The 23,580-nt window shown below is 38.6% G+C and overlaps 1 protein-coding gene across 5 annotated transcripts in view; it reads left to right on the top strand.

Annotated features, from left to right (window-relative positions):
• Positions 1-23,330, top strand: part of emid1.S (EMI domain containing 1 S homeolog) — a 35,506-nt gene extending 12,176 nt beyond the window's left edge. Inside the window, exons 5-16 of one of the 5 annotated variants that reach the window (XM_018238482.2) lie at positions 903-964; positions 1,051-1,171; positions 4,611-4,700; positions 5,537-5,656; positions 7,907-7,984; positions 8,074-8,126; positions 9,117-9,170; positions 9,253-9,297; positions 9,630-9,674; positions 13,001-13,085; positions 17,775-17,865; positions 22,210-22,326. In XM_018238482.2, the coding sequence (XP_018093971.1) occupies positions 903-964; positions 1,051-1,171; positions 4,611-4,700; positions 5,537-5,656; positions 7,907-7,984; positions 8,074-8,126; positions 9,117-9,170; positions 9,253-9,297; positions 9,630-9,674; positions 13,001-13,085; positions 17,775-17,830 (809 nt within the window). In that variant the 3' untranslated portion in view covers positions 17,831-17,865; positions 22,210-22,326. 5 annotated transcript variants of the gene reach the window in all.
• The last annotated feature ends 250 nt before the right edge of the window (positions 23,331-23,580 follow it).

Genomic DNA, 23,580 nt, shown 5'->3' with positions numbered 1-23,580 from the left:
CAATCCTCTCTCCTGGCTACATTTCCTATATACTGACCGAGTATACTGAGTATAAGCACAATTAAAATGAATTAATCAATTCACTGAAATGCCTCTGTATAAACAAAATCATGCATTTCCTAAGCTAGAGTCTTGCTTCAACTAAGAGACAGATAATTACATAGCGGGCGTCTCTGTACTGATAGTCAAGTTGGTTTGTTTTAATTGTACATTCACAAACAGAAAGTAAAATCTGACTTTACTTTAAACTTGTGATTTGGCTTTAAATACAAGCCAAGGAAGCAATGTTGACAACAGGGCTGTAAAAAAGAATAGATGAAGTGGTGAACTACATGGTTTCAGTGGTTTATTCTTGAGACAAAGTTCTGGGAATGATTAGCTGTATTGAGGGTATTCTTGCCTATGGCTTCATTATAAGAGTAATTATTTTCGGTCCACATAGTGATTAAGAAGCAGAGAGCTGGGTCCCCAGATCCCACATTTCTGCAAAGTTTTTTTGCAGAGTATCTTTCTTAAGCAAAGCACAAGGGTTTTCCCTGGGCTGATTCCTGCATGTAAATCCACAAACATTAATGGAGTGGAAGGCAACAGATCGGCTTTTCTTTGCTAGCATATGAAAACAATATGTCTGCCATTAAGATGCAATTAAAACATGAAAAATACAGTAGAGATGACAGAGATACAGGAGGTGATGATAATAGAAAGAGAGGCACAGAGGGCAACTGTAAACCAGGACAATTATTGTGATAACTTTTTTTTAAAAAAAATCTACAGGATTCTTATCCACATTCTGCCAAAACAATTACATATAAAGCATTAATTAACCTGTTGTTTTATGTTATTGAGGCTTTTCTGTGTGTGCTGCTTCACCCAAAACTGTATTGCTTTTTCTTTTTCTCCAGGTTGTCTAAACTGCAGCCAAATCCCGGATCTGAGCGAACGTTTGAGCTTTCTGGAATCCAAGGTAAATGGATATGTAGGGAAACCTTTATATGTAATGTTATTGCTTATATATCACATAGGCAAAACACCTTTTTCTCTTGCTTATAGGTAGCAGTGATCTTGGAATCTGATCCTTCACTGAGCCAAAAGCTTAGCTCTCACTCCACTGCATCTCAGTTGTGGGGAAACCCAGCAGCCCGGGGTAGCCCTGGGGAGGAATCTGTAACAGGTAAGAGATTCTCCGTAATACACACAACATTCAATTTTCACATTGTGAAATGTAGAAGATTCTAGTAAAAAAAAATCTGATTTCTGCCCCTTGATAAGCGTGTCTTTGTGTTTCTTCCTCTGAGGCTCTTGGGCCTTTTAATTTTGCCAGATGAGAGAAAAATAGCCAGATGCCAAAAATAGTCCTGTGTGCACTCTCTTACCTGCAACCACATAAGCAAGCACTAAAGTAGAAACTCTACAAACAGTGACTCGTCAATCATACTTATAGCTTTGTCATTAAACAGTACAGAACAAGTTTTTTGGATAGACACAATAGAATAGAAATAGAATGACTAAGTCTAAAGCCACCTGTGTTATTTGGGTTCTGCTTTTTGCTTTGTTCGTTCTAAATTATCATTGATATTTGGACAGCACTAATGCTGTCAGTTTAACAACAACAAAATCTACATTTTTTCCCAGTATCTCCCTCGTAATCAGTCCTGTCATTCCCCTGTGACTCTATTGTTGGAGGATATGTGTTACAGGAATGTATATAACACAGGGGAAGGAACTAATAACATGGTCCTTTTCCATCAGGAAGCCAGTGTATATTGACGTCACTTAACTCCTTTTGTATCAGAACAGTAAAACATGGATTGTTCGTCTATGAGAGCCAGTTTGCTGTTTGCAAAAAGAACAAGATTTAAGCACAACAGGGGCTCATTTACTAAATTATGGAAAGAACCATAGCAATCAGACTTTTGGAGCTACAAATCTGCCCTATACTCCTATAACACCAGCCTTTCCCAAGCCAAACAAACATAATTTACTTCACTCATTAACTCCTTTTATAAAAAAAACGGCAAAACTTTTTTCCACCTTTAACACTCTTTTTTCCCCTTCTCCATCCCCTCCATGCCCATCTGTCTCTGCTCAAGATATTGTTGAGCACTTCAAAAACAAAATTGACACTATCAGAAGTGACATTACACTACTCAATCCCCCTAGACTTCCATCACCCTCCTTCCACACTCCTCAGTCTCTCCTGTGCTCCATCACTCCTGTCACTGATGAGGAAGTCTCAAAACTATTGGCCTCTTCTCACCTTACCACCTGCCCGCTTGATCCTATTCCTTCGAAACTTCTCCACAATGCAAATACCTGTCTAATCAAAGCCTTAACTCATCTATTTAAATTCTCGCTCTCAACTGGAATCTTTCCTTCTCAACTAAAAAAAAGCTCTTGTCATCCCCATTCTGAAAAAACCCTCTCTTGATCCCTCTAATCTTGATAACCTCTGGCCTATCTCTCTGCTAACTTTCATTTCTAAACTACTTGAGCGCCTAGTCTACAACTGACAAACCTCATTCCTCTCTGGTGCCTTGGGGTTATCCTAGATTCTGCCCTATCCCTCACTCCTCATATCCAGTCACTTATTAAATAATGTCACTTCCACCTAAGGAATATATCCAAAATACGATCATTTAACACCCAAGATGCTGCTAAAATTCTTATTCACTCTCTCGTCATATCACGTCTAGACTACTGTAACTCTCTTCTAATTGGCCTTTCCCTCCAGAGACTGTCACCACTCCAGTGCATAAGGCTGCACCCCTCCTCTGGAATTCTCTCCCACGGCTGTCCGACTTTCTCCCAACCTTTCTGCTTTCAAAAGATCTCTTAAAACGATCTTCTTTAGAGAAGCCTACCCTCACTCTGCTTAACTACCAAATGTAATACCACATACAGTACCACATCTCTCACTCACTCAATTCTGATCCTGCCCACTCCCACACCTTGTGTCTTAATTTCTGCCCTTTAGATTAGAAGCTCCTCTGCACAGGGCCTTCCTTACCTTTTTTACCGGTATTGGTTGTGATGTATATAACTCCATATGTTCTATGTATGTAATTAATGTGATTTAGTTGTATAAACACATTTACTTTACAGCGCTGCGAAATATGCAGGCGCTATATAAATGTTAATAATGTTAATAATAATAATAATAATAATAACTCGCCATGTTTTTTTCCTACAATACACCATTTTCCAAGCATGCCCACATAATTCCTTTCCACTCTTTGCCATCGATTCTAGAGTTACAGTTACAGTAAATTTTCTGGGTGGTGAGTAGTAGTCTATTAAAACCTAAGCAATTTGTAGAGGGCATATAGTACTGGGCAAGGGCTAGGGGTGGATGTGTATGGAACTGTAAAGCCCAGACTTCCCAACCCTTAGCATTCCTGCACTTGCACCTACACCTTGATAAATGAGCACATAAGAGAAGAGGGGCATACACTGATTATTATTACATTACTGTGATAATGTAACCGGAATTACAAATTACATGATCATACATATGTTAACAATATGCTTGTATGAGTTTAACAGAAAATAAAATCTTTAAATAAAAAAAAAATAGTTCTCATTATGAGATTAAAGGGGGAGCATATAGCATGATGAATTGGATGCATCAACCTATATGATCCAACACTTCGGTACTATTGCTTGACAAGCATTTCTCAGGCACTTTCAATACAAGTGTATGGAGGTCTGCTTTCAGTACTTTATTGCTACTTAAAAAGCTGCAGTAAAGATGCCAAAAACAGTCCTGTGCGCAATTACCCTAAAGGCTGCTTTGAGCACTGCAGTGTTCTTGCTGACAACGGCCTTGGGCAAAATGCCCTTTTTGCCTGTTACCCCGTACTGTAAAAATTGATGGGGGAAAATATGCCTGTGGCACAATACCAAAGTAAGCATTCCTGAAGAAAGATAACAAATGAAAAAGGGGACGAAAGATAACAAAGGTAATATTGCCAAAATTATTTAAAGAACAAAAAAGGCAAACTCAGCAGTAATAAGGATGCCAAGTGTTGGTAGGATTCTTTGTAACAATGCTCTTTTCCAAGGATTTTGCCTGATGTTTAGTTTTAGTTTAGTTTATACTGTATGCTCCACCTAGTGGGAGAATGCAGAATCTATGAATAAACATTAATACTAACATTAACAGTCTGGTGAAAAATACAGATTTCTCTTATCTGAATTCTTTGTGCCTGGGGTTTCCAGATATGGATGCTTTCCATATTGAAACCTCTATTCCTAAAGGCTATTTAAAAAACAATTAAATATTTTGAACCCCAACATGCGCCTGCTACAAAGGACACATTTTCACTGCTCTCGAGTCCCATTAAGGGGAGTTGCTGCAGATGTTTGTCAATCAATAATAAAAACCCCACACACCTTACAAATAGTTCTTGTGCTGACATTGCTTCCAGAGACAGTTTAGAACTCAACAGTGTGAGTGTACCAAAAGAGGATTGATGTGATTTTAGATCGAGTGACTGCATTCTTATGGCTATAATGTACCCAGATACTTTTGGCAGTGTAGCATAGCTTATTACTCTGAGTAGGGTTTCTTCTCTACACAATGACATCATGTCAAAAATCTGTTATTTCAGACATTTCTGCAAGGAAAAACTCTCAGGGACCAGTTGTTATTCCATGGAGCTCAAGGATTCCAGGAATGAAAGGCCCAGCTGGGCCCCCAGGTTGGGAATCCCCATTTATTTATTTATTCACATATAAAAGCAATCAATGGCAGATAACTTTCTATGTCATAACTACAATACCTTGTCTCAGGTAACAGTCGCTTTTTCCAAAGGAGCCCAGGATGCTACAAGTACAGATAAGGCCTTGATACTCTGGTCAGAAGACCACTCTAGATTTAAGGATCCATGTTACACAAACAGGATCTGATATGCACCCCAACAAGACGCAGCCCCTAATTTGTGATTTTTTTTTAATGATGTGGTGCACTTCTTTACATGATGAAATATGTCCATCAATTTATAAATCATGGATAAGCTCCTCTAATTTCCCAGAGTATGCCTTTACAACACTGATTTTGTACTAGATTTTAAGCATAGTACATATTTGGGAAATATTAGGAATTTCATTATAAAGGTCAAGTAATTTAATCAAAATTATAAAACATTAGGACATATTTTGGGGGTATTACAGTATGTACTTGTTTGCATGGACTGCCCCAGTAGGAACTCACTCTCTCTGCACACACACACCAGTGTTGGACTGGCCCACTGGGATACCAGGAAAACTTCCGGTGGGCCCAGATGTCAGTGGGCCCTCATGCTGTAAAACATTTGGCCTGTTTCATGTCCATTCCCTATTTCTATGAGAACAAAGAGGCTAAATAGATGGAATAATAGATTATAGTATGTAAAGAAAAGAGACTAGGAGAATAGAGGTTGAGTGAGGAGAGAAATAATAATAGTGCTGAGAGTTGTCCCTGGTCTAAGGTTTTTTCATGGGCCCCTGGTGTCCCAGACTGACACTGCCACTCACACATTTTTTCTTTTTCTTTCAGGTCCCCCTGGGGCTCCAGGTCCGCCAGGACGGGCTGGTGCAGTTGGGCCCCCTGGTGAAAGAGGCCCACCTGGCCCAGCTGGCCCTTCGTCCACTGCAACTCAGAGATCAATGGATCGGGGTGGGTTTTGCATATAAACATTTCTATTATTCCTACAAAACATGTTGTTTTAGAATCAACTTCTTTATTATTACAGTTATCTAAGCCAAATAATGAATGTGAGTATTTACACTTGTATTTTATGTTCCTTCTTTGACATATTCCTTTGTTATAGTATTTCCTGTCTCAGTCAGCAATTTTAGCCCTGCTGTGGAACTATATTACCATGCACTTTGCTCAACTTATTCCCCCCTTCCCTCAGTAAAGAAAAGAGCATGCATCATAGTATTGTAATGCTATTTTGGGCTGGTTAATGTCCAGCTAATACAGTAGAGAAAAGGTTACATTTTAACATGCAGGAAGGGGCCTTCTCTAGGTGGAAGATATGAAGGGGAAGTGTAGTGGTACTGAAACTCATATAGACTACTGTGTATGAAAATGAAATAAGGACATCGGGAGGTTCTTGCAGGAAACACATAGAAAAAACTTTATTGTCAAAGATCCACAAGGTTAAATACTCACAGATTCATAGAGGCAAGGTGGTGAAAGATCAGAATTTAGCAGGACAGTCAAGCAATGGCACCATGTGGAGACAGCTGGGTACACCTCTAGGTTTTAAATGCGCCTTGTGGTCCAGATCCCATACAGCAAAATGGATCAGAGAGAAAATTATGCCTGAATTCCTCTTTAAACTGTGGCCTCTTCAGAGTTTAGGGGAGAGCTACTCCCTACTATCAATCTTTGTTGGAACAGAAGCTGCTCATTCTACCTATACCTGACTATTTATTTACCTTGAAAGTACCATTAAATAAATTAACCTGTCACTGACTAAGCCTAGTTCGTGGAGTCCCTGTTCCCTGATTTTCACTATAGGTCACTCTTGGACAGTACAGCTTTACTGGGCGTTGTTGGACCCAGGCTCCCTGGAGCACATCCAGCTGGGTCAACAATGGAAGACCAAAGAGAGAGATCCACCTCTAACCAAACACTATATTATAGTGTAGCAGGAAGTGGCCATAGTCCTAAAGGCCAATAATAGAAGTATGTAAATTAAGTGACTAGATACATGTACATCTGCCCAGTCACAAGGAAGTGTAGGGATTTATAGCTATGGCATTACTGAATCTATGGGCCCCTACAGTATATTTACTGAGTAGGCATGTGCCTGGGGTGCATTAGAGAGGGGAAAGATGAAAGGAAATATGTCAGTGAAAGTGTCAGGGATTCAGAGAGTGGTGGCAGTGGCAAAACGAGAGTAACAGTGGGGGGGGGCAGCAAATGCAGTGACAACAGCGCCAGGGAGGTTTGTAGATGTGAGCAAGCAGGGGCAATTTAGGGAAGTGATAGACCAAATTGGGTAGCAATATTACGTAGCCCAGCTCTGCATTTGACACTTAATCTACCCAAATTGTCATTCAGAATTGTTCAGATGAAATAAAAATTTTCTTGCAGAAGGATAAATAACTTTATAACTTCACATTTTCAGTATTTTACTACTCAACAATAATATGGTTAAAGAAATTAAAATGGAACTGAATGACATTTTACTGCTGTAAAAAATGACATTGAAAATGCTTCAACTGAAACCTTTTGATGTTCTATAATTATTACCACTTTGATGCTTTATGAATAGGCTTTTGCATGATTTGTTATGCTACATGATATGTTCAAAATATGTAAATTCATGAAATTCTCATATAATAATCAAAAGAAAATTATGGATGATAGAATATTTTAAATTCTTTTAAATGAGGCAGACTTTTCATTTTGAATCAGTGACTGCCTGATGAATTCATGTAAATCCCTTTAACAAAGAAGGCATTTAAAACATGCCTAAGGCAGATCTGCATGGATTTCAATACAGCTTATATCACTGGATATTCACTTGACACCCCTTTTAAGGTACTTTATATGTTGCTACATGGGAAGGTTTCATATATCTAGTAATGAATTCATTTTATATGTGAAATGTGCTGTTATTTCATTCCTAGGAAGATGGCACTTTCTCTGCAGGGAGCTCTCTGTAGAGAAGTTGTGAATCACCCAAATGTGTCCCATTAATTTGAATGTAAATAAGTGGCAGCACTGTTATTGGCATGGTTTTAGCCTGAGGATGCGGAGTGCCAGTACCAGCTCTGCTATGCATTTCCCATTCAAGCAAATGGTTTGAGACACTTCTATGCTGGCTTAAGTAAGACCCATGTGTCATATCCCATAGAGTCAATACACTGCAACCAGTTGCCCCTCTAACAAGTCACTTTTTTTTTCCAGACTTATTTCAGTCAAACAGATTTACAGAAAACTCAGGACACAGTATTCAGGGACCCAAAGGCCCTCCAGGACCAGCTGGTAAATTAACTTTGAGAGCATTGCTATACTGCATTTCAAGGCCAATCTTGTCTAATGAACCTTCACCTTTCCTTCCACTTTTATTTCAGGGCCACCAGGACCCCAAGGGCAAATTGGGCCCCCAGGACTAAGAGGCCAGAATGTATGTGTCGTGTCTTGGATCTGTGTATCAATAATATACTGACTATTATAAAATTATAAATTGTTATTAATTATGTCATATTTTGCCAATATTTTTGCTCATTTACCGCTACTTAATGACATTGTGGTTTTGCAAAGTTAACCACAGTTGTAGCATGAAAAAATTATATTCATTAATGGTGTACATTGCAAATATTTCATTCTACCATTTAAAATGTTATTCTTGAACCAATAATGTATTTTTTTTTCCATTGTAATAATAGTGTGTAGGCAGCCATTGGTGTGTAAGTAGGTAATTGTGCCTGATCCTGAGCTTCAGAAAGAGCCAGCATTGCACATCTTAGCTATTGTTTCTCTTTCTCAATGTAACTAGAGGAGTCATGGCCAGACTTGGATGTTTTACTATTAAGTGCTGTTCTCATGTATGCCACTAGGTGGGGCATGGGATCATTTTAGCAGTGGAGGTGTCAGAAAGAAGCTGTTATCTTCTTACCTTCCCATTATTATGTTGATAGCCTGCTGGGGGTGAGAGTGGTGACATCAATTCAACCAGTAAAGAGTGACTGAAGTTTATCAGAGCACAAGTCACATGGCTGAGGACACCTGGGAAACTAAGAACATTTCTAGCCCCATGTCAAATTTCAAAATCAAATATAAAATGTTTGCTCTTTTAAAAAAAGGAATTTCATTGCAGGATTCTGCTGGTCGAGTGCTATTAACTGATGCATTTTGTAAAAACATGTTTTCCCATGACAAAATCCCTTTAAGGTTAAACATCTATTTGCATTGTTTCTGCACTTTGCTCATTGCACGTGCAATCATAAATGTGACTTTTTTTTTAAATCGTATAACTAACTCTTCACAACAATTTGCAAAGAAAAAGCATCATAAGCATGGGATCCCTTATCTGCAAACCCATCATCATTTGAAGGAAGAATTTTATATTAAAGTGTTTACACTTTGTTGTTTTTTTTTTTTACAACATGCATAGGGTTTAACCGGCTCCCAGGGACAAACTGGCCCTAAAGGAGAGAAAGGAGACAGTGTGAGTAACAGTTCACCATGAATACACAGCCTATATATTATAATGTACATTTTAATCTGATATAATATTTTCTGCAATTCAGGGTCTGTCTGGAATGCCTGGTGACCCTGGAACAAAGGGGGAACCTGTAAGTGCAACCATTTCTTAATTTTAGCTTTCTGCCTATATTCTGATTGATGATCCTATTTAAAAGGGAAAGCCATAAGGAGTGTACCCTTGCTCATATTCTATGAACACGTAGATGCCTATGCAATCAAGCAGCATTAGAATGTTGTGCATTCTTGCTGTTTATTCAAGGGGAGATGAATGGCAGTTCATTTATGAATCAGGTATTGTTACTTTTAAATTAACGTTTGCTAGTGCCCTTGGTGTTTATATTTATATATGCAAAATACTAGTTTTGTCCTTTTGTTCTCTGGATACTAATTGGTTTGTCTGTGATTTTTTTTTATCGGTTAGGGAACCCCAGGACAAAAAGGGGAACCTGGAGAGAAAGGCGAGCCGGTAAGCATTCCCCAGCACACATCCCACTCAAATATCGACCCTTAGATATGTTGCTGCACTGTAAACTGACAATATATAATGTTCATGTAATGAGGCTTTCATTTCATATGACCCATATTCATATCAAACCTTTTATCTGGTTTCTGTACATCTAATTTATCTAAACTTTATCCCTTCCCTTTGTGGTATCCCTCAGTGTTTTCTCACATATTTTCTATTGTTACTCTTTTTAACACACAGTACATGTGAATTAGAACTCAGGAAATGTAGCTTAGTATTTTATAGAAACCAGCTTGTACTTATTGCCTTCTGTGGGGGTGTTATGTAAGATCTGGTTTGGGGGTTACGTTAGATAAATGTAGTGGTAACAGCTCTTTGGGAAAAGGACTGATACAGCTGTGGGGATTTCTGGTCTCACTCTCTCTTATCAACCTGAAAATCACTCTCTCTTATCATCCTGAAAATCCTGCAATATAATATGCACTTGACTTTTTCTGTCTATTCCCAGTCTGCTTTTAATCATTTCCCCCTACTGGCGTACGTTTCTTCCTTTTTATAGTTTAAAATATGCATCTAATTAACGCATGATTGGCATGCTATTGCACCATTTCATCTTTAATTACATTTTTTAAAGTACAGTTTATTTTATTGATTATAAATACAATGCAATACCAGCTTACCCTGCAGCTCACTGACAGAGAGTTATAAACTCTTGACTTTTCAATTTCCTGACCCAGCAATAGGACCCTGTGCTACAGGCAATAAAATCCCCTTGAACTGTTGTTTAAAAATATCACATTTACTGCAATTTGTGAGCGACATTAGCCTGGCACTACTGGAGGGACATAGATACCAGTGCAGGATATAATTTCTATAGAGAGAATGCTAAGAAAATGCAAATATACATTTTTACTTTATAGTGCTTAACATTTTCTGATAACCTGCTAATATTTTATTTTCATACATATTAACATTTTAAATTCATTTTACAGAATCTGTGGGAGTTATCAATATACCCCTGCCCCCTCCCCCCTAGACACACACACAAAAACATGTTTTCATCCTATCATAGGTTAGTATCATGCCCAAAGTTCACTGCTTTAAAATACCATGGGCATTAATTATACCATAGGCCAGATTATAAAGAGTGATGCATTTATGATATTCGTAAGAGATACCAGAATCAGATACTCCTTATAAATGTATGCATCCACGTCTTAAACAACTGGTGTTTATTTAAATGTGTGTATTTCCACACAGTACCTTAAAAAGGATGTTAACATAAAATTAAAGGAACGGCAGCACCAAAAAATAAAAGTGTTAAAAGGAATGTCAATATGTACTGTTGCCCTGCACTGATGAAACTGGTGGGCTTGCTTCAGGAACACTACTATAGTTTATATAAAAAAGCTGCTATGTAGCTGCTGTTAAGAAACCTACATGCTTGGGGACTTGGAATGTGCCTTGGCCAGATGTAAAGCCATAAAAGTCCCTTAGAGGGCCAGTCAGAAATGACAATTATAAACTGAAATGTGTTCACAGTTGCTGGTTTTCAGCACCTAGGACATACTGGCCCAGTTATCCCTTTCACCTACTGCTGCACAGGCAATAGCATCTTATTAAAAGTCACTTAAAACATGCTATTGTGCTGCAGGGCCCCATACATTGTTGACTAAGAGTCACAGTGGTACATTTATCAAAGAGTGAAGTTCCGCCACTAGAGTGAAATTCCGCAGCTCTCCATTCATTTCTATGGGATTTTGAAAGGCGTAGTTATCAATGGGTGAAAGTAACCCCTTTGATAAATACGCCTATAAAAATCCCATAGAAATTCATGCAGAGTGGCGGAATTTCACTCTAGTGGCGGAACTTCACTATTAACTTCACTCTTTGATAAATATACCCCACAGTTGTTACCCAATGCAGATGGCACAGCTTGCCTACTCTGGACTCATATCTTGCTGCTAGAAATGCTATACCGGTCTGAGTGCTAAATGCATCCATCCTTATTAAAAGGTCATTTAAAGGGGTACTATCATGGGAGAAAATGTTTTTTTCAAAAACACATCAGTAATAGTGCTGCTCCAGCAGACTTCTGCACAGAAATCCTTTTCTCAAAAGAAGAGCAAACTGATTTTTTTATATTTAATTTTGAAATCTGACGTGGCACTAGACATATTGTCAGTTTCCCAGCTGCCCCCAGTCATATGACTTGTGCTCTAATAAACTTCATTCACTCTTTACTGCTGTACTGCATGTTAGAGTAATATCACCCCCTTCCTTTCCCCCTCAGCAGCCTAACAACAGAACAATGGAAAGGTAACCAGATAGCAGCTCCCTAACACAAGATAACAGCTGTCTGGTAGATCTAAGAACAGCACTCAATAGTAAAACCGAGGTCCCACTGAGACACATTCAGTTACATTGAGTAGGAGAAACAATAGCCTGTCAGAAAGCAGTTCCATCCTGAAGTGCTGGCTATTTCTAAAAGCACATGACCAGGCAAAATTACCTCAGATGTCTGCCTACACACCAATATTACAACTAAAAAAAACAATTGCTGGTTCAGGAAAGAAATTTTATATGGTAGCAGGCCCTAGGCCCGGGCCTTTGTGGCCTCGGCACAAAGGCCCGGGCCTAGGGCGGCACATTTTTAGAGGCTACGTGCCGCCCAGCCGCATCGATTTGCCTCACCACAAGCAGAGCTGGAAGCAGAAGAACAGTAAAACTACGCGTGCGCGCAGCTGGTCTCAGACCGCATAGTTGAGAACTTTGGCGCATGTAGGTGAGCAATCTGGCGATGTGCGCATGCGTGCGAATGTGTTAGGAGAAGGAGGAAGTGCTTGCGGGGGGAGGGATCGCTTGTGATGGGAGGGGGGTGGGTATCTGAACCTCTGGCCTAGGGGCGGCCCAAAAAGAAATCCAGGCCTGTATGGTAGAGTAAATTATTTGCAGTGTAAACAGTTTAAATTTAGAAATAAAAACAACATCATAAAAATCATGACAGAATCCCTTTAATGTTTAAATATAACTTTCAAATTGGTGCCGTCAATGAGGCATTGCTATAGGAGCCGTTTCCAAATCCTGAATGGTTTTCAATTATTAACCCTTTGAATGTTAATAACAATACTGCAAGGTAATGTGAATGCTCCTTTTTCTCCATTAGGCTTGATATGACATTGCATGATGTATAACGTTATGACCAGTTAACTATTAGAAATAAAGCACTGTGGCTGCAATTTCAAATTATTTTAACTCTAAAAGGGTTAAATGTGGGAGGGTGGGGGTTAATCCTTCACAGCTGTGTCTGTCTCTTGCCTACACAGGGGGAAAGGATGCTGCAGATCAGAGAGGCTCTGAAGATTTTAGCAGAGAGAGTTTTAATATTGGAGACAATGATTGGAATTCATGGTAAGTATCATAAATAGAGTGCCACGGGGACAGAATTGCTTATTGGCTGCTACTAGTAAACTTGCAGTGGTGTGATTTAGCACAGTGAATTTTATCAACTACTATTTGAGATGATGTAACAGCAAATGTGCAGATAATGCTTTTTCAGACTAAATACATATACATGACAGATCAGAGTTAAAAAAATATTTAATCTCCAAATATGTAAATGTCTTAAATTATGTTTAAAGACTAGACTTTCATATCACTGTACTAGATAGTATGCTACATATGAATATGTCATAGAAACGCTATTGTGATTTCACTTGCAACAGCGGTAGTTCAAGGGTACCATGTGTCACATAATAGCTAGATCATAGGCTTATCCATGGGTAATCAAAAGATCTTGCCCCTATCTTGATTTGTAATGCTCTGTGCTGGAATGTGGGTGGGATATTCTTTTTTGCTGTATGGCTGTGGCCAGTACTAAACATTTGGACCTTTGATTGTACGTTCCTCTGTGCCAAGGACTGGTGTGAATTAGGACCAAACTCTGTAAAGTGTTTAAGGATATGCTGGGCAAAGGCTAGAAACATAATATAAATTGTATAGAAAAAAAACATGGATGTCATTTAAAAACAGCAAAGTATATATATATATATATATATATATATATATATATATATATATATATATATATATATATATATATATATATATATTCTTCAGATTATCCATAGTACATTTTGTAAAATAAATCTTGTATTAAGCATGTGGACATTCACATTTATCACTAGAGTCACTTATGTAATTGCAGCTTGGCTACAGATCTAAACCAGCTCTCTAGCACTAAGGGGCTGATTCACTAAGCTCGAGTGAAGGATTCGAATGAAAAATATTTCGAATTTCGAAGTATTTTTTGGGTACTTCGACCATCGAATTGGTTAAATTCGTTCGAATTCGAACGAAATCGAACGAATCGAACGAAAAATCGTTCGACTATTCGACCATTCGATAGTCGAAGTACTTCCCCTTTAAAAAAAACTTCGACCCCCTACTTCGGCAGCTAAAAGCTACCGAAGTCAATGTTAGCCTATGGGGAAGGTCCCCATAGGCTTGCCTGTGATTTTTTGATCGAAGGATTTTCCTTCGATCGTTGGATTAAAATCCTTCGAATCGTTCGATTCGAAGGATTTAATCGTTCGATCGAACGGAAAATCCTTCGATCGATCGATCGCAGGATTAGCGCTAAATCCTTCGACTTCGATATTCGAAGTCGAAGGATTTCAATCCGAGGGTCGAATTTCGAAGTATTTTTAACTTCGAAATTCGACCCTTAGTGAATCGGCCCCTAAGACTCTATCATTACACTATTAACACTAAAAACAAAATTATAACACTATCATTAACTAAATACATAATCCATTTTAATCTTAAAACTTTTGAGCCGGCTTCTGTGTTTGGCATCAAAATCAACAATCACGTCATGTTCTGTGGCTGAAGTTCTAGTTTACATAAACTCACAAGTAACCGTTTTCTTGTCTAGAGGGGTCATAATAATAGTATTCTCTAAGCCGTTCTTTTTCAACCCCCTCTCCAGTACAGCTCAGTACAGTTTTGAGTTTTGTGTGTTTTTTAATTCCTTCTAAACCTTAACCTCTTCTATTGATCTCAAAAATAAACAAAAGAGGAACACCAGGACTCACCAGTGTTTAGACCACAGGGATTATAGGAGGGAAAATTGGGTAGTAAGCCAAATACTGGAGAGTTTTGCGATGCACTTTTTTGAGCATTGTATAGTTAGCACTTTCTCCCATGTAGTGCAACTCTGCAGTGCACCACTGACGAGCATTTCAGTTGGTCGTCCAACTAAATGGAAACAGTATAACTGTGTGTTGGACTGGGAGAGAGAAATCTCCCCCCCCCCCAACTTGGTATTAGACATCTAGCGCAGTCGAGTCTTCAGTATTCATTTGGGAGCATGGGATTATGTCGGTGGCTGGTCTGCAGTAAGACTCAAAATTGCCTTTTTAGTCTCTTCTCGGACTGTTGTCGGGGGCCTGTCTCCGTGGGCCCCTTGCATCCAACCAGCTGTCGGCTTCTGATGGTGTTGCGAAAATATGTGACCAACCGCTATCTAGGACCTTTAGTTTAGCGGGGGAAGAGCATATTATATTGGATCTGCGCCTCCCGCAGGCGTCTCTTGACTCCTTGAAAAGTAGCTCTTTGTTTTTGCACTGCGATAGAGAAATCAGGATAGAAGGAGATACGGGCGTTGTTGTATTGTATGTCTCCTTTTTGGCGAGCTGCTCTGAGAATAGCGTCTCTGTCTCTGTAGTTAACTGACGAGCATTTCAATGGGATTTTTAAAAGAGTGTTTATCAATGGGTAAAAGTTTACCCTTTGATAAATATTCCTTTCAAAATGCCGTAGAAATGAATGGAGAGTGGTGGAATTTCACTCTGGCAGACTATGGAGATCCCCTCTTCTTTGATAAATGTGCCCCTATGAGTTTGTGCCAGCCTGGTTTTATCAGTAACTAATCTTGACAAACAAATCGAATTGCCTTTTATGAGGAAGTGAGCAGGAACCTCAACTCTGCAATGGCAGTGGATGTAATCTTCTTGGACTTTGCTAAAGCTTTTGATACAGTGCCACACAGAAGGTTAATGGTTAAATTAAGAATGCTGGCCTGGAACATAGTATTTGTACCTGGATAGAGAAGAGTGGTGGTAAATGGAACATTTTCTAATGGACCAGTGTTGTTAGTGGAGTACTGCAGGGCTCTGTACTTGGTCCTTAAAAGGGGCGGGGCCACCGCCGGAAGCCGACGAAAATGTAAGTTTTCATCGGCGGGCAGGGGTTTTGTAAATGGTATTACAAATTACCAGCAGCTACATTGCAGGTAAATTTGGAATACCGGCCCCGGCAGGTGTTTTACCAGCTAGGCCGGTAAAATACCGGCCGGGTGGCAACCCTATCACCACCTTGGAACTCAAATGCTCAGTGGGCTTTGGCCAGCTGATGAGAAGTTTAGCTTAGAGGGTCATCGCAAATTGACAAGCAGAAAATAAGGTTTGTCTGTAATATAAGATGATGCTACAAGGCTGATTAAATTTTGATGTTAGTTGCACTGGTTCCTGTGCTGCCATGTAGTAATTATATATACAGTATATATATATAGTCAGTCCCTATGTGGAGTAACTGGGCATGTGCAGTGAATCTGCAGAAAAGAAGATATGGAGCTACTGGGGTCATCTTTGGAGACACAGATCTTTACTGCTAAAGGACTGTGGTTGCCTTGGGCTGATACAGAGGAAACATAACGCATAATCTTTCTAGCCTACTTCTTCAGTTAAGCTTTAGTTCTCCTTTAAGGGGATGGAAGATTTATATTATGAGGGTAGATCAAGTTTTGGGGTTGTTTTCTCTGGAGAATGAAGATGCTTGCAAGGGGACATGATTATTCTTTATAAGTACATTAGAGGACATTATAGACAGGGGACCTTTTTACCCATAAAAGGATCACCGTACCAGAGGCCACCCCTTTAGAATAGAAGAAAATAACTTTTATTTGCAGTAGTGTAGGTGGTTCTTCACAGTGAGGACAGTGAGGTTGTGGAATGCACTGCCGGGTGATGTGATGGCTGGTTCTGTTAATGCCTTTAAAGGAACAGTTCAGTGTGAAAATAAAAACTGTATAAATAGATAGACTGTGCAAAATAAAAAATGTTTCTCATATAGTTAGTTAGCCAAAAATGTAATGTATAAAGACTGGAGTGACTGGATGTCTAGCATAATAGCTAGAACACTACTTCCTGCTTTTCAGCTATATAACTGAGCTAGTCAGCGACTTGAAGGGGGGCTACATGGTACATTTCTGTTTAGTGAGTTTGCAATTGATCCTCAGCATTCAGCTCAGATTCAAAAGCAACAGATATGACCCATGTGGCCCCCTCAAGTCTCTGATTGGTTACTGCCTGGTGACCAGGGTAACCAGTCAGTTTAAACCAAGACAGCTGAAAAGCAGGAAGTAGAGTTCTGGCTATTATGTTACACATCCAGTCACTCCAGCCTTTATACATTACATTTTTGCCTAACTAACTATATTAGAAACATGTTTTATTTTGCACAGTCTATCTATTTAGCCAGTTTTTATTTTTATACTGAACAATTCTTTTAAGAGTGGCTTGGATGAAAAGCATAATATCCAAGGCTATTGTGATACTAAAATCTACAAATAATATAGATATTGGTATATATAGTTTCAGTGAATGTGTGAGCTGTGTTTCATTTGGAGGGGCTGAACTTGATGGATGTTGGTCTTTTTTAACCCAACTTGACCTATGTAACTATATTCATGTAACTACAGTATGTAGCTATGTAAGCGTGTATGAGACACTGTGCAGTACAATCTGATGGAATGGTTTATTCAATATACTTGATTAAACTGAATTTAAATTCTGTTTATCAAAATTAGATTATACAATTTTATTAACATAGAAATATAAAGCACCAAGTATCCTTTTTCTTCTTTTTTTAATTTTGTTTTCCATCCATCCCTATTTAATTTTACTTGTCTTTTTTATGTGATTTCTCTGATGAATAGCTTTTATTCCTACCCTTTACCCTTATCCTACATTTTTGATATCAGCCTCCCCACTCATCTTGCTGGACCATTATCCCACTCTTCTATTTTTGGTCTGGCAGGTGGTCAGCCTAGCCTCCTTCATCCAGCTACAAGAACAGCTGGAGCTGCTGGTTAGAAGGGTCACTCTGCTTGAGCACATTATGTGGCCAGGTAACCACAGTCTTGAACTTCTTTTATCAGTCCAATGGCACTTTATATATTTTCAACCATTTATGCACCTGATATTAACATGGCTGTAAAGGTAACTTGTTCCCAATATGCCTCTATAGTCATTTCAAGCTGAGGGGCACATTGAAAATGGCTTTAAACATAAGATATATAACTAAATGCTTTATAAACTCCCAGGATAATTGTTCTGTTATCCATGTAAGAATAATGTAATTAACTTTGTCCAATTAAAGCAAATGATAGCTTTTAATAATCGAGCATTCCATATACCTGATTATAAATCCTGGGCTAGTAGAACAGGTTACACTTACAGACTTTTGTGATATCCACAGATTGTGTGCATGCTGCTTTTGTATTCTTGTTGCATGTGTGCACGTGTACTTGTGTATGTAGATTGAATTGCATGCTTTGGGCATGTATTAAAAAAATTATTTATGCCATATTTATGCATTTATGCAAATACCATATTTTTTGTTATTATGCAAGCATTAACACCATACATCATGATCACAGAAACAATCCATTGCAACGGGATCTGGGGTTTTACGGATAACGGATCTTTCTGTAATTTGGATCTTATACCTTAAGTCTACTAGAAAATCATGTAAACATTAAATTAACCCAATAGGCTGGTGTAATCAGTGCCTCGCATACATAAAAAATATAAATAGAAAGCTTTATATGGTCATATAAATAACAACAAGTATGCCCCATCCCCCAAGGTCAGGACATCACATAATACCCATTCTTAAGTTCAATGTGATTCTTAGGGCTATGTAAGTCTATGGGTAAATTAACTAACTGTGAAAATTCGCCAGCGCTCGATTTGCGCACATCGCAACACTTCGTCAGGCGTAAATTTGCCTGGACAACCCTAATTCATGAAGATCCGAAGTTGAGCACAAGTTACCGAATGCTTGCGAAGTTGCGCTAGCGAAAATAAGATCACCAGTTCGAAGTTACGCAAGCGTTGGCTAATTTGCATACGGCGTGCAGTTAAAGTACAATGGCCGTATATGTTGCAGCAAATACATTACACTACATAAGGCCAGGGAACCTTAATAAAATTATATACAGTTGTTATAATGCCCTACACATGTGCCCACAGTATAGTTTAGGTGCCATATGTTATCAAATGTAGAGGGAAGGAGGGTACCCCAAAAAAAAATCGCTCTTTTTCAGCCTATCACCCAGTAAAAAGGATGCTAGCGTTTTTTTTTTTGGGACTTTTTTTTGACAAACTCCTATCTAATCCATTGTTCTTCGCCAGGTCTAAGGGGGCGAAGGCAAGTCTGGCGATAGAGGTAATGGTCAGTAAAATCAAAAACTTAGTGAATTTGTGTAGTAACGCTCTTTCGCCAGAGTGAAAATTTGCCTGGCGTTAGAGTGCGAAGTTGCACCAGAGTCTATCTCCTTCACTAGCGTAATTACGCTAGCGCCCGTAAGTAAATCGACAAAGTGCCGAAATGATGTCACGCTGGCGAATTTTCGGCAGCATTAGCCACTTTGCCCTTTAGTAAATTTGCCCCTACATATTTCAATCTCAAAAATGTGCCAGGAATCCATAGTGGTACTTTTTAACCTTAATATAGAGCCAACGCTCACTATAAAGTGTAGAAAATGTGCAAATAGTGTTAAAACCATAAAATATCTAAAAACATCATGCGAAGAAATTTGGAAACTAAAATGATGACAACTACCTTTTAGAAAAAAACATAGTTCATCAGAGTCAATCAATTTATATGTGGCCTTAAGCCTTGGATACTGCAATTATGTTTAGTCAGTTCATTTATGTTTTAAATCCACGTATCTCACATAGAACCCTATGGGCAATTTATACTCCAAAGTGATTTTTCCTTTTGTGGTCAAAATTATCAGTACCACTCCATTATAAGTAGCTAGAGAGAGAGTACATTTCATTAAGACTTTTAGGGGCAATAGTATCCAGAGTTTGCATCCATCTCGCTTCCCTTTGCAAAAAAAGTTTAAATCTATCACCCCCTCTACGTGGGGGGTATGTCAATCAAAATTGCACGTAGGGTCAGCAGAGGATGTTTGCACAATAAGAAATGTCTAGCCAAGGGAGTATCGGCTTTTCCCGTAGATAAAGCAGCACGTATTTCAGATCTATGGTTGTTCATCAGCATACGAAACAAAGTCACACATTTTCCCACGTAATAAAGGCCACAAGGGCACAATATACAGAAGATAACATAGTGTGAGGCACATGTCAGTCTGTACCGAATCTGATACCTTTTTCCACTGTGGGGATATATATATAAATATATAGTGAGTGTGGATATATATAAAAATTAGGGATGCACTGAATCCAGGATTCGGTTCTGGATTCGGCCAGGATTTGGCCTTTTTCAGCAAAATCCTTCTGCCCAGCCGAACTGAATCCGAATTTGCATATGCAAATTAGGGGAGGAGAGGGAAATCGTGTGACTTTTTGGCACAAAACAAGGAAGTAAAAAATGTTTTTCCCTTCCCGCATATGCAAATTAGGATTCTGATTAGGTTCGGTCAAGTAGTATACTTGTTCGGCCAAATCCAAAATAGTGGATTCGGTGCATCCCTAATATAAATGTATAGCGAGTGTGGGATCCAGCAGTTGAGCAGTCAGTCATTGTAGTTTACCAGCCTTGCTGTGCATTTTTACAACAGTTTAAGAGCAGTATAGGGAGGTTTCATTGCTGTGATTGGTAGATGGGAGTGGAGCCAATAAAGGTGACCCTTGGTTAATCAATTATTTTATTTCTCCTTTAAAGCTATCAATAACTGTACTCTATAAATTTTCTGAAATCAAGGTATAAAAGTTAGCTTTGGTTTGACATGTGGACAATTTTTTTTGTGGAGTATTCACCATTTAGTAGAATCCAAAATAAGTGTGTTTTTTATGCCTCCCTAATGATTATACCATAATTTTACACCATACTACATCTGAAGTAACCCACTGATAGATAGGGCAAATTCTGGTCCGTCTGTAATTTACCAGCATCATTATTTGTAACCAGATATTTTAACAACTACTACACATTTTGCTGGGGAAGCTTTTACTGACATTTTAACAACGTTTCCAATCTGTTTCAATAATGTGCCTTTCACAGCTTGATAAATAGGTCAGTCCAACAGTGGTAGAATATGGAGAGATAATACAAAAAGGTGTGCAGAATTCCACAAACATCCCATATATTTGTAATAGTTTAGAAGTGTTTCTCCTCAAGTATAGGGTCATTGACTAGAGACATCCCAGAAGGTAACATTATTCCTAACCAGGATATATAACTGACCACCTGTAAAACGATGAAACAATAAACTGAAGAATGTAGAGGGGTCTTATATAACCATGAGTGGGACAATCTGAAATGTGTGACATTGGTGAGGTGAGGGAGGGCTCGCAATTAAAAGTTACCAATACAAAATTGGGTGGACTACAGGTTCAGATTACACTAGGGCTGCATATAGACCACTCTGGCATATATTAATAAAACAACCCACATATAGAATAAATAAACCCCCCTCCTAATCTTGTAGGCAATAATAAATACTATATGGAGGTGGTTTCACTTTGGGGTAAAAATGAATTACTTTAAAAATGGCTCCTTTATTGGAGTTTCTCTTAGATCTGCTATGGCCACATCTTTGTTTCAATGATGGTGGGAGTGTCCTTACAGTCCCTGCCAGAAGCACAGTAGGAATAAGATAGCCAATCACAGCCCAGCATTCACACAAGCAAAGACAGGCTTCAGTTCCCTATCAGGTCAGCCTAGCTGCTGATCTGAGTGCCACCAGTTCAGGCCAGGACTGGCAATCTGTGGGTTATGGCAAATTCCAGAGGGGCTGCTGTAAAGTCCGACAGATAGTCACTATTTAGTGGGCTTCTGCACAGCCTGGGAAAGGAGGCAGCATGAAGTGGAGCAGATTTATTTTCAATTAATCAACCCTAAACACAACTTTTTAAAGCACATTCCTTCTATATTTAAAAGAGTATAATGCACTGGAACATTCTTGTTTTTTTACACAATATGTCTCCTTTAACCCTTTTTTCACCTTCTGGACAACTTGCAGGTTTGGGCTGGGCACAGGTAAGAAAAATAGCCGCACACTACATATTGTGTTGGGTGCAGGTTGTAACTTGTTGGGTTAGAGATCTAACTTAATTTATACAACCTGTTCATCCTTGGTGTAACAATAGTAGGCAAAGACATGTTGTGGAAATGTACACAGCTGCAGGGTAACCATCAAGGATATGTTGTACTATTGATAGTTAAGTATGTTGCATTTGACAACATACCCATGAATTTTTCCATGTTCTGTTCACAGAGACTGATGTTGGTTCAGGAACAGGACCTACCCCAACTGGTGATCCTGCATTTTATCGGGGCAGGCGCAACGGGCCTACACATTACAGATTTAAGCCCTCTGAGCATTATGAAGATGAGGAGGAAAATTTCTGATTGTGCCAAGCTAAAAAAAACATTGATATCTCTTCACTCTGCTGATATCTAAGTGCCTTAATATGCTCTGTAAAAAAAAGCTGATGGCAGCTATATCCTAGAGGAACATTTTGTGTGTCCTGGGGGCTTGCACTGCAATCTCAGCCAAAGTGTTGAAAATTGAATGGGACATTCCTGATGCTTATTTTACCAATGTGGACTTCATGTTTCCACTTAAGTACTCATATAATAATAATGATTTTACCTGCATACACTTTTGCCAATAATGAAATATAGACCAGAAGCTATGTATAAAGACAATATATGAACACAAGTCCATAACTCCCAACTGTCCCGTTTTTCGCGGGACAGTTCAGATTTTGACAACTCATGTCCCGACTTTCTCTTTGATCTCCTGCACTGAACAGCTAAAAAAAGATACAATGTTTCTGACTTAATTGGCTTTTGGCAAAGAGTCCAGAACAGCCACCAAGTGCAATTTGGTACTTTTGTAACAATTTAAGATGAGCAAAGAAGCTATTGTAACAATTTAAGATAAGCAGGTATCTTGGGGAAACTGTGACTTGCAGCTTAAAGGGCAATTCACCTTCATTAGAAAAACTGTAATAACACATAAAAACCACAGAAATGTGTACAAACTTTCATAACCTGCCAAAAAAACTTTTTGTCCCTCTTTCTATTTCCAAAATGTTGGGAGGTATGCAAGTTTTCTGTTTTTAACTTAATAATTACATCTGTGTACCTCTAATTAATTATAAAGCCCCTCTTCAATCATCTAATAAGAAACTCTCAAGTAGAGACAGAGAAAACAAGTTGACGAGAGGGCAACAGCAAGTGCTATATAGATTAGCACCCATATCAGGAAGAGCAGTTTGATACTTTCGGTGGGTATGTCAGGAATTGTTTGCACGTATCCAAGAATTTGCAATCTACCATGAAAAATAAAAACATTTGTATAAATAAAATACCTTTTTTTACAAAAATACAGTAATTTTGTTTTGTGTATTTATTAGAAGACCTTGCAAATAATGTATAATTCATAATATTAAAAAACTATTAGAAAAGATTGCTCTTGTTATGCAGTTCCTGTGCTTGAAAATACTGCAGCATTTTACACCATGCAAAGCTGATATGGCACTGCATACTGGAATTTTATACATCCTATAAAACAATGTTTGTATGGCAGTTATGTATTTGTGTACAGGTCAGATTGCCTAATGGTTGTACTTATGCGTCT

The sequence above is a fragment of the Xenopus laevis genome, chromosome 1S (genome assembly GCF_017654675.1).
Source record: "Xenopus laevis strain J_2021 chromosome 1S, Xenopus_laevis_v10.1, whole genome shotgun sequence".
NCBI lineage: Eukaryota > Metazoa > Chordata > Amphibia > Anura > Pipidae > Xenopus > Xenopus laevis.
This window is presented reverse-complemented; position numbering and strand designations above follow the sequence as displayed.